This window comes from Homarus americanus, unplaced genomic scaffold (genome assembly GCF_018991925.1).
Source record: "Homarus americanus isolate GMGI-L3 unplaced genomic scaffold, GMGI_Hamer_2.0 scaffold50924, whole genome shotgun sequence".
NCBI classification, from domain to species: domain Eukaryota; kingdom Metazoa; phylum Arthropoda; class Malacostraca; order Decapoda; family Nephropidae; genus Homarus; species Homarus americanus.
Window position 1 is genome coordinate 5914348 of NW_024718094.1, and position 12560 is coordinate 5926907.

At 37.2% G+C, this 12560-nt stretch overlaps 1 protein-coding gene across 1 annotated transcript in view; it reads right to left on the reverse strand.

Annotated features, from left to right (window-relative positions):
• The window catches only part of LOC121859162 (circadian locomoter output cycles protein kaput-like), a 34421-nt gene that overhangs the window by 14085 nt on the left and 7776 nt on the right, over positions 1 to 12560 (reverse strand). The window contains exons 4-7 of the mRNA XM_042355909.1: positions 11195 to 11276; positions 9886 to 10068; positions 7078 to 7285; positions 4219 to 4325 (exon numbers count right to left, since the gene is read on the reverse strand). Of these exons, the coding sequence (XP_042211843.1) occupies positions 4219 to 4325; positions 7078 to 7285; positions 9886 to 10068; positions 11195 to 11276 (580 nt within the window). The remainder of the gene's footprint in view (positions 1 to 4218; positions 4326 to 7077; positions 7286 to 9885; positions 10069 to 11194; positions 11277 to 12560) is intronic.

Sequence of the window (12560 nt, forward strand, 5' to 3'; positions counted from 1 at the left end):
AACCATTTTTCCTCAAATACAGGTACAGTGATCCCTCGGTTAACGAGCGCCTCGGTTAACGAGATTTCGGTTAACGAGTTACCTCCCATAAGATTCTTAACTTCGGTTAACGAGCAATCCCTCGATTAACGAGTTTCTTACGAGCTGACCTCAACATGTTTTCGCTTGTACTTGGCGGTCAACCAGCTGTAGTATTAGTCCGCCAATACAGTAATCGGTTCTAGGGCTTAAATTCCTTACTATTTTAGTAAATATCAAGAAGTTTATACTATTCAATAATTTTAAAAGTTTTTTATTAAATTTTTTATTCATTTTAACAATTATTGAACATAATTGAAGGTAAAGTCACTAGTTTTATGCACGCCATCCAGCCTTTTAACACACCAAACAAGCGTTAGTCTCTCTGTTTTCGGTGGAGGTAACATCTTGCTTGAGACTCTCTTCAACTAAAAGCTTTTTTCTGTGTTTTCAAGCAAATTATTGGTCATTTTGAAATTTATTTTACATATTTACAATATATAGCGCAGTGCAGTGTTATTTTAAAGAAAATATTCTTTATTTACGGCAAGTTTAACTTTATAAAACACGTGTTGACATTGTTTGAATCCAGCATGGGGCCTAAGAGATCAAGAGAAGCGATTTCAATAAAAACAAAGCAGGAAATTATAAAAAACATGAACAAGGCAGAAGAACAAATGCGCTATGCAAAGAATATGGCATGTCGACATCAACTGTGTCGACAATTCTTGCACAGAAAGACAAATTTAAAGAAGTGAAAGTGAGAGACAAATCTACCAGAGTGTTTAAAAGTAGATCCCTAATTGCAGAAACTGGGAGGTTACTTCTCATCTGGATTAGGGAAAAACAGATGAAAGGTGATTTCAGTTTCTACTGAATTCATTTGTGAAAGAGCCAGGGAGATTTACGAACATTTAAAGACAGATCAACCTGGTTCTTCAGGCACAGATTTTGAAGATTTTCGGGCCAGCAAAGGCTGGTTCGAAATATTTAAGAAAAGAAGTGACATTTTCAGTGTTGTTAGGCATGGTGAAGCTGCTAGTGCTGACAAGGAAGGGGCGGCAAAGTTTTTAGTGGAATTTAAAGAACTGATGGAAGAAGAAAATTATCTTCCACAGCAAGTGTTCAATGTGGACGAAACTGGGCTGTTCTGGAAAAAAGATGCCCAAAAGAACATTCATCACAAGAGATGAAGCCTCTTTACCTGGGCATAAACCCATGAAAGACCGTCTCACTCTATTGCTTGGTGCCAATGCTTCAGGGGATTTCCGACTGAAGCCTATGCTTGTCCACCACTCTGAAAACCCCAGGGTGTTCAAGCAACAGAAAGTGGTAAGAACAAAGCTTGGAGTTTATTGGAAGTCCAACCGTAAGGCATGGGTGACAAGACAGCTCTTTAATGAATGGACTGTTGATGTGTTTTGCCCTTCTGTCAAGAGCTACCGAACCACCAACAAACTTCCCTTAAAGGCTCTTCTCTTCATGGATAATGCTCCTGGTCATGACCCTGAACTTGCCAGAACTTTGGAGTATCAATTTGACTTTGTGAAATTGTTGTTTTTGCCTCCCAACACTACATCAATCATACAGCCAATGGACCAGAATGTGATCAGCAACTTCAAGAAGTTGTACATGAAGAAAATGTTTAGGAGGTGTCATCAGGCAACTTCCAATGATCCTGAACTAACACTGAAACAGTTCTGGAAGACACAATTCAACATTCTGGAGGCTGTAAAATTGATTGTATCATCATGGCAAGAAGTCTCCACTAGATCCCTCAATTCTTCATGGAAAGCACTGTGGCCATCAGTAGTCCATGATTTTGAGGGATTTGAGGAAGAAACAGAGTTGGACCAGGAGATTGTGTCCATTGGTCAGTCATTGGGCCTTGAAATGGAAGAGGATGATGTCGAAGAGCTTGTGATGTCTCATGAGGAGGAACTTACTCCTGATGACTTGAACCAACTGGATGAGATGTTAGAGGCTGACAGTGGTGAGGAGGAAATTGAAAGTAATGACCATATGTTGAAAGATGTAATTTACCACTGGGAGAAGTTCAGGGAACTGGCTTCAAAGCACTCAAATGTGGAAAAAACTGAACTAACTTTGTGTCATGTTGAGGACTCAATGGTCTCCTTCTTTAAACATAAGTTAATGGTGAGGATGGGAGATGCCCCACGGACCACAATTGACACTTTCTTCAGTAAAAGGCAGAGGGAACAAGATACTATCCCTCAGCCTTCCACTTCAAGAAGGAGAGAGGATGATGCTAGCCCTCAGCCTTCCACTTCAAGAAGGGGAGAGGATGTTCATGGTGGAGAAAATGTCAGTCCAGAGGTTCCTGACATTTTCATGGAAGGTGACTCACCTTCCAAGAAGCAGTAAAATGCTTCTCCTCCACCCCCACTTCCTTCTCTTCTCCCTTCTCCTCCTCCACTTCCCACTTCAAATTCACATCAGCATCATCATCCAGGAGCCTTCTACATACACACCTCAAGGTAAGTGTCAATTTCTAAAATTTTTGTTGAATTTAGGCAATTTTCGGTGAGCTGGAACCAATTACCCAAAAACCCATTGAAACAATGGTTTCGGTTAACGAGATTTTCGGTTAACGAGCATCCTGCTGGAACGGATTGTGCTCGTTAACCGAGGGACCACTGTACTGTAGGTTGTTTGCATCCTCTCGTGTGAACACTGTGGAAAATAATTTATTTTATGCTTCCACCTTGATCTGAGTCCGCATAATTACCATCCTCAAGTCTCAGATCTGATACATCCACATGCAGTGGTGGGCACGGTTCCGCTAATCCGCTAACTGTGAATTAGCGAAGCTTTCTCATTAGCGGATTAGCGTTTTTGCTAACTTTGGAAACCATTAGCGGACCAATTAGCTTCCGCTAAATTTAGTTCTGCTAACTTTAAGTCCTCTAACAAAATTTATGAATGTTTGTTCCTGTCTGTTGTAAGTGTGTGACGCCGCGACGCGTGTCTCCAACAGCCAGTCAGGCACGCTTGGCTGACTGCGTGTTAGTGCGTGCAATGATATCTTGAGAGCCAAGAGAGCCACCCTGTCAGATGGCAACTTTGAAAGGCTGATGTTTATGAAGGGCAACCAGCATCACGTCGAGGTGATGGAGATGGCACAGCCACTGCAGCCAGAGTGAATGGAATTTTTCGATTATTAAAGTTTAATACTTTTTTTTTACAATAAATAAAGGCTGTCAGTGTATGTTGAAAGAATCATAGAATGTAACTGTAAACTAATGTATAATTTCATTTCTCTTTTATTTGTTAATTTAATTAGGATTTTTTTGTGTCAATATATTTGGTCATCCAAGGTGTGTGCCAAACAAAATTTTCTAAAAACTTACTTTTCATTAAAGTTTAGAGTTTTCTGTTTATTTACATGACTAAGACCAACAATAAGTTATGTAAAAATGCACTGGTATAATGTGTATGTGGTTGGTATTGCATATTTACATGAATGAATATGGCCGATAGGTTGTATGAGAATGCAAATTAATTATTTGTAAAATTGTGTACAGTGTACACCTTGATAAGTTGATCATCATCTGATCTTGGCACGATGCTATTTGCTACCTATGCTATACAGTACTATAGTTTTTGGATTCGTTTAATACTTTCTGTCTTTTCGTACAGTAAATAAAGATTATAAAGTGTATGTTGAAACTTGAATGTAAACTAATATTTAATTTCATTTGTTCATTTAATTATTTGTGTACACCTTGATCATCATCTGATCTTGGCATGCTATACCTTTTTGGAAAGCTCTATGTCTAAGCCACAAGACAACATATGAAAATTTCAGCTCTCTAGGTCTGTTTTTAAGGGTTTTAGAGCCCCCCCCCCCAAAAAAAAAAGAAGCTAAATTCATATAAAAAAAGTTAGCGGTTAGCGTTAGCTTCCGCTAATTTTTTTTAGCTATTTAGCGGTTTAGCGTTAGCGAAGTTAACTTTTTAGTTAGCAGATTAGCGGTTAGCGAAGCTAACTTTTCGTTTAGCTGTGCCCACCACTGCCCACATGTGTCTTTAACTTTTATTTTGTGTAAGAGCAAAAAGCCTTGGGGCTTGACTTGGCCTCATTTACAATACATCTCTGGAACTTATTTTCAGCCTTTATGGAAAACAATTTACTTAAAGCTGACAACAAACCACAGACTCTTAAAGGGTTTGGACGTACTTAGCTTTTGGGCAACAATGGACCACATCATGTCATCGGGATGCATATAGGTAAACGCCGATGTTCCTACAACCTCTGCTGGCATCAAGCCTGTCACAAAAGATATTCTGAAAAACAGGTAAAAGATAAATGGTAAGTCATTCACCACAAGTTGTAGACAATACCTGTACAGTAGTAGTATTTTCCAAACAAGGAGCATTTTAAATTACAAGAGTTTGGAACAAAATATTTACTCTATCTTACAGTATAAAGTGCTTATACACTCTATATTGCATGTAATCAATGTACAGTAATCATAAATACATGCACTACACTTGGATCAAAATTATAGAAGTACTCTGTACAGTAGTCGGGTTACCTAATGTGGTAACACGTGTAACTCTCCCCAATACAGTATGTCAAGGGTTCGAGCCTCGGCCCAGACACATGTGAGAAGGGCGTTATCCAGTGTGATCCTATCAAACATCACAAGTTTCCTGGTCCCCAGTGTGATCCTGTACGTACTAACACTGGATAGAGCGACCAATCAGCTATTAAGATGATAAGCAGCGATTTTTTATTATTATTATTTTTTCTACGGCGTTTCTGAGTTTGTACTTTATTGTCCCGTGTTAGAACAGGAAGAAACAGAAGTACTCGAAGAAAACACCCAATGTTTGGTGGGTACTGAACCCAGGCCTCAATGATGAGAGGCAAGTGTGCTATCTCTGTCCTTCCAACATACCCTTTTAAAATTACACTACAGGTTGAACCTTGATTTAACGGCATCGATAGAACCTGGACCGTGCCATTAAATCCAAGCTACCATTAAATCAAAATATAGGAGGGGGCAAAAATATAAACACTCCATGGTCTAGTTTCTGTAATATTTCAACCTTGTGCACAATATTCATGGAAACTCTTTCTTCTGTGGGTCACTAGCAACTCGGGTAGGGTTTTCAGGTTGTTTAGAGGCCATAATTGGTGCAAAGAAAGTTTAAATTTAAGGGAGTCACACGAGCACAGAACTGTCTGGACTTCAATGCAAAAATAAAATGACCGTAGCACTGCGGGAGCATTGCAGCAGGTAGAGGAACTCGTAGAAATTATAGATGGACCATTCAAATTTATTATCTTTAAATATTGCCGTTAAATGCAAATGCCGTTAAATCGAGGTTCAACCTGTACTGTATTTCATTTTAATTTACCGCTTTGATGAGGTCATAATACATTGTTTAGTTGTTCAGGGGTAATTGAAGGTTAAGTTCAGGTACAGTACCTCTAAAACTTGTGCAACCCTAATCACAAGATGAGTCTTAAACAAAATTAAAGTTTTAAAGGTAGAAAGACAATCACATTCAAAATAAAAAACAAACAAACAAACATAATCTATACTGCAAACAAAGATAATGAACTCATTACACCTTTGGAGACAGTGGTACAGTGATGGTGGTGGGATTTGAAAAGTCAGACAGAAAGCGGGCAGATTTATATTTTTTCAAATTAGTTTCTTTCACCTTTGCTAGCTGCAGCACCACCAAAAACTACAAAGGATACTTGGGACTTATTATAATATACACAGAACTAACACAGAGAGGGTACAGAACAAAAGCTGTACCATGTGGTATATACTGACACAGTGAAAGATGCCTAGCAACTGATGCTGCTCCCACCTCTCTGTCAACAGCAGATTGTGTTGAAACAGGAGGTGGACAAATCGAAGATGGCTGGCAAATGACCACCCAGTTTTACCACCACCTACTCATGAAACTTCCCTACACATCTACCAAACCCTTGTATTATATTTATTCAACATACAGAAAGGAATCAAAGTGTCAAACATTTATGAATTGTTAACCCTTACATGGTGAGGTGCATTAATCCATAACTAGACCCCCTCCTGTGTGCAAGGAGGAGGAGAAGGTAAAAGTTAAAACATTGTGTGAAGTAACCGCTTTAATTCTTAAGGAAATATACTGTATGACGTTGGCTTTTTGATTACCATAATTATCAAGTCGCACATTTCTAGTGAATCACAAAGCAATACTGTACCTGTATTACCCTTAGGTATATGCCAGCAACAACTGATAACAAGTAACTGACCACTAATCATACCCACTATACTGTATCTCCAAGCTGAACTTTGCCAGTCTAGTACGATATTGTAGTAGCCAAGACATATTGTTGTCAAAACTTCTCTTTATATGAAAAAATCAAAACAAAACAGTCACTGAAATTCATCAATATTATTTTAATACCTATTTTGGATTTAGGTACCGGTAACAATATTATGACTATATCTTTGACATATGATGTTTGAAATTAAGAAATACAATGTATTTGTAAGATAAATTGTTGATGGAAGTCTTATTTTCCTCTGTTGATGTCAGGGATGCCTGCAGAAAATGTGTGGTGATTTTCTGACGAACTTATACTTATCAATTAAATTTTGGAAGTGTTTGTGTGTTTTCCATCCTATTTTGGGGGATGAAAATACTTTATTAGTGTCAAGCTAGAAATCTATGGGTGTTACTTTGAATTGTGTGTTCCTTAAAAATTAACCTTTGAGATTAGTGATCAAGCCAATGACAAGAGCATGAGAGGTGGCAAGAGTGAAAGCAAAAAAAATTAATAATAATAAAAATAAATTTGTTAAGTATACCTGGGTTATGAGGTGTAGAGAAGAGAGGAGCCATTATTAAGATAACTGTGGTGCAGACTTGTACAGTATTAGGTGACAAACATTAAGGGTTCAGAGAAGTAAGGAACCATCAGAGAATAACACGAAAAGAGCCTTATCATTTTGAACAATTAAAAAGCCAATATGTACTACTTTTTTTTTTTTTTTTTTTTTTACACAGTACATGTAATCAAACAAACCTGTGATCTGTATACAGTATTTTTGCGTCCATTCCATGTCTAGTAATATATTCTTCCTGTGTTGACTCTACGAGGGAAAGCTCTGTGATTGGTCGATCTTTTACCACACGCACAAAACTGACCAGTATGTGTGTTCCACTTCTGCTTGTAGAGGATTTTAAGGACTGATTGTCTCCATCTACGTCTGACTCATTATCGTCATCATGATCTGGAAATATACAGTATATACAGTAGAGACCAGTACAGTATAGCAAATGCAGGTACAGTACAGTAAACAATATACTATACATAGATAGGGCAGGTATACAAACCATGTAGAGTCAGTAAAAATATATCTAGACCCTATTTATGGTCTGGTGAATAAATGATTAGCAATAACTTCTGGTGTTTTGATGTACTTTATTAGAGTGTTCTATGATAAAAGTTCATAAATAATACCACAAATAATATATTGAATGTGCAACATATTACTGTACTTTAGTGATAAATAAATATACAGTACTGTACAGTATTTGCGCAACATGGGAGGAACATTGTTGAAGGCCTTCAGATGAGTTGATATTCCATACAAGTTGTGTATGATAGAAAACCACTAGAAAGTAAATGTGTTGACTAATTTTAGTTGTTGTTGAAATTATGGTATGTTTAATTCTTGTTTTTACCTGAAGATAAAATAAGGTGTTATTAAATCATTAATAATATAATATTTATCTGTTAATGCCAATGTGTGTTATTAGATATCAATACTGTATTTTGTTTGAGGGGAAAAAACCAAAGTGCATGCATATTCTCCATTACTAAGAGGACAACTGTGAATCAGTACAGCATTGGTAGTTTAGGTTTATAAAATATGAATATGAAGTTGGGATTTTATTCATTAAAGAAACATGACTTGGTGGTTGCAGTAATATGATTCATCCACAGGCAACTAATGGGATGGAAGGCAAAAACATCAACATCGAAACCTCAAAGGAAACGCGAGGTGCAATTACTGTCCTTCACTACAAGGGTATACAGTATAAGCAATGCTTTAGGTTGCTCACAGGACTTATTATGTAACAAAATTATGACAACAGTGGACTGTAGCTGTATTTTTTATGCTTAAGTGCAATTAAAAGGTTTTGTTTTGAGAGACGAGTATGTGAACTTTACCATATGTGCCAGCTAGTTATTTTTCTTTATACTGTATAATTCATCTAATACGCAGGGGTCCCCGAGTTACGAATGGGTTCTGTTGAAAATGTACGTAAGTCGAAACACATGCTATGCGCATACCGTACTTACAGAACAATGTTTAAAATCCCACTATATCATAACTTAAGTCCTTGTATACATCTAAAATCACTTAATTTAAGAGAAAAGAAGAAACAGAATGATAAAATACAGTAAATGAAAGTAAAAAAATAAGTCATCAGGTAAATAAAATACTGTAAATTTAAAGATTAACCCCGTTCATATCGGCGGGCATTCATAAGTCGGGGACCCCCAGTAATACTGTATCCCATTATGTATTTACACATTATAAAGAACCATTAATGTTCTACACACAACCGAGATAACATTACTACAGTACCTGTCTATAATAAATAGGGACAAAACACATATGGAATTATTGGGAGACACAATTATAGTAACTCTGCTGTACTAGAGCAGCAGGCCGGCCAATACTTGATGATAACCACTTTAAGTCTTCAGCCAATATTTCACACTGTTACACATGGCCTTGGTAGAGATAGTACCTAGACAGTATGGGCATACAAACAATGTACCTAGATATTGTAGGAATAAAAAAATAATATACATAAGAGCTCCGAGACAGTGTGGGATATAATCCTGTAATTTAAAAAATTCACCCACAGCATGACTGCTGGCCCATAAGCCTTGCCCCTCGTCTATAACTACAAATAGCCGATTGGTTCCCCCGAGCGTTTTACCTCTTCCCGGACTGCATGTATATAAGCGCGTATTGATATCGACCTTCTATAATAAATATTAAAAATTTTCTAACATCCTCTCCGAAGTGCTAATGCCTTGAAATGATTTTCATTTTGATAATCCAGATATTGAACATTTTAGATAATAACAGGTCTGCTTACCAAGTGTGAACACATTTAGTTTGAATTTTCTATGAACCAATCAGCTATTAGTATCGAAGAAGGACGTGGCCTATGGGCCAGGTTAGCGTGGAAAGGGTATAAGTGTGGTTATCATTGGGTATAAAAAGTAAACTAACTTAAGAAAAAACCCTAATTTCATCCATTTCTATGCTATATAATGAATTTTGAACTGCTGTTCTATTTGCAATGTATACAGATGGACACTTAAATTCTTACATAATGATGACAGCATGTTCCAAAACAACAAACATACACATTCCCCGTCAACACATATATTGTTAATATAACACTTTCTCTGTACCTACACGTATTCTCAATCTAATTCTCAAATTACACTTATTCCTTCGGTGATTTTTTTTTATTTACTTCCATTCATGTGCCACCATTTCCTCACTGGATAATGTAATGTTATATTAAATGAATTTTTTTACGCTTCACATTCCCATCAAATTATTTTTCTTCCTGTCACTGGATCATTCTTCCTTATACTGTATTAAGTCTCATTATAAGAATTTAAACTCCACACTCTTCATTAGATAATAAGTACTGTACGTACTGTAATAAATCTAATTGCCATTATCAGTTATTAGAGTAAGATGCATCACAAATGGAAAGACACTGAAATATATTTTTTTAGCTTCTTTTTTTTGAATGGTGAAAAAAATTTCATTTATATACAGTAATAACTTACCACTGGAGGTGTTTGTCCCACTTGGAGATGGTGCCAATACACAAGAAGAAGAAGACATTAAGCCTGCACTCTGTGGTATTGGTCGTAGGTGACCAACAATGTGAATAATTTCATAGCGGCCGGGGTCATTACGAGTCAGTGCTTTCTCCATCATACGACAAAAGAAGGACCTCCGGTTGTTTTCTGAAAATATAAATGAAAAGTTCACCTTGAAAATTATATTTCATGAACTGGGATCTGTATCACTACACACATTCTAGCTGAATTCACCTTTTGCAGGAGTACAAGGCATTTTAATGGCAGGTCACAATATCTAGGCAGACAATGAGTGATAACATTTTCTGCTATAACTAGCACTTCCCATTCAGACAGCTCAGGGTCAAATTAATCCCATTTGAAACAGTGGTCGACTTGAGGTCCAGTGAGGATCCAGTCAGTGGTCAGAATTTTTCAGTAGCTCACACACTTCAAATCCTCTTCAGACATAATGGGAAGTTAATATACAGGACTGGTCTCAATTCCTCTCAGTTCCTGTTAATTTCTAAACCAACCAAGGGACCAGAGGAAACAAATCACTTATTTCTTTCCTTGAGCAATTAAAATGGGACTGCCAATGTCAATACACCTGTAAGTGTATTTATGTACTGTATATTGATCATATATATATATATATATATATATATATATATATATATATATATATATATATATATATATATATATATATATATATATATATATATATATATATATATATATATGATACGCTACCTCTGGGCCACCAGGACACTAAAAGCAGTCCTAGACTCTGTTATATTTCACACAAAGCCTGTTCAGCGAGCTTATGGCGCCCAGAGGTAACGTTACCCGGTCACAATTATAAGATCGTGGGTTCGAATCCTGGCGGGGTGAGGTGTTGATTATATGTAGAAATCTGCGTGCTTTATTGGGCTAATGAAATATATATATATATATATATATATATATATATATATATATATATATATATATATATATATATATATATATATATATATATATATATATATATATATATATATATAATTTTTTAGTAAAAAAAATGTGAATGGTCAAAACCGCGATAAAAAACTCGCAGAAAACACGGGATTACTGTACTGTGTAAAGGTACGACAGCCATCAACATTACACCTCTATTACTTTTCATTCCATCCACAGTTATAGAGCACAAACATAAAAAGTAATCTGGATATACATCCAGGTGTGTGTGTTGGTATCCATACAACTATGCAGTACTGTACTGTACTGTAACTAGAAAGCAAATAATTACCTCTTGGATTGAGCTGCTGCTGGAAGATTTCATGGTCATCAGGATGAATAACATTATAGATACTTTGTCCTAATAAGTCCACCTGAAAAATATACAGTAATCAATAACACAGTACAGTAATTCTGCATAACACAATACTGTACAACAGGCATGAGCAACCTTTCCACAGTCATTGGCCACATTACAATTTAGGCATTTTTCGGCAGACAAACTCACCAAAATTTATATCCTACCTTAAGTAATGTTAATATTGTATTAGCACGGACAGTGAAACAGTTTATCGTCACGTCCACCATTTTACTTTTACTTTTTTTTTTACTGTTTTTTCTCTTCGCCACTGATCGGCTCGTTAGCCGCTTGGGCAGTCAGTCACTTCTCTGCTACGCACTGTTGGCAGATACTGGATCCTGAATATATCTGAACCTGCACCAGGGTTGGTCAAGTCTGGCCTTGAATGAACTCACACTAAGTGCCGCCACAACACTCTGGCAGATTGTTCCAAAAGTTCATAATTCTCACTCCAGAAAAATTTGCCCTAACAGTTTTCTGGACTTGTGTCTTCTTCAACCTTGAGCTGTGACCCCTTGTGGGGCAGACGTCCGCCAGTTCCAGTTATGTACATTCGACTGAGTCGTGCCCCTGAGATATTTATACACTTCGATTAGGTCGCCCCTTGCCTGTCTGTAGTATAAGCTCGGTAGATGCAGGAATTCCAATCTTTCTGGCATATCTCGGGGACCAGATGGAGTGACAATACTCCATACGGGGAAGCACCTCACTCTTGAAGATCGTGACGATTGACGGACCTTCCAGATATCTAAACGACCTTCTTACAAGACCTAGTAGTTAATGTTGCCTGAATCACCTTCTTAAAATGGCCTGAGACCTAAGTTCATTGTCAACATACACACCCAGGGCCTTTTCACATTCGGTCTCAATTAATACAGTCTCTTCATCCTGATGGGACATGTGATATGCCTCCCTACTGTTAGTGTGACCCAGATGCATCCTTTTGCACTTCGTGACATTGAATTTTAGCAGCCATTTCCTCGACCATTCTTGAAGCTCACAGAGATCTTTCTGCAGCATTTCACAGTCTGTTTGGTTGTTAATTACCGAAATAACTTGGCATCGTCCACAAACATTTGTATGATGGAGTGTATAGCTTCTGGCATGTCAGTAATGAAACAGACAAACAACAACAGGCCCAATACACTGCCCTGTGGTGCCCCGCTAGTCAATGGTACACATGACGATTTCGTAACATTTATCACCACGCACTGTTTGCGATCATGCAGAAAGTCTCTGAACCACGCTAGGACACTTCCCGAATCCTGTACCCTTCCAGTTTAATTCTCCGCCTTTC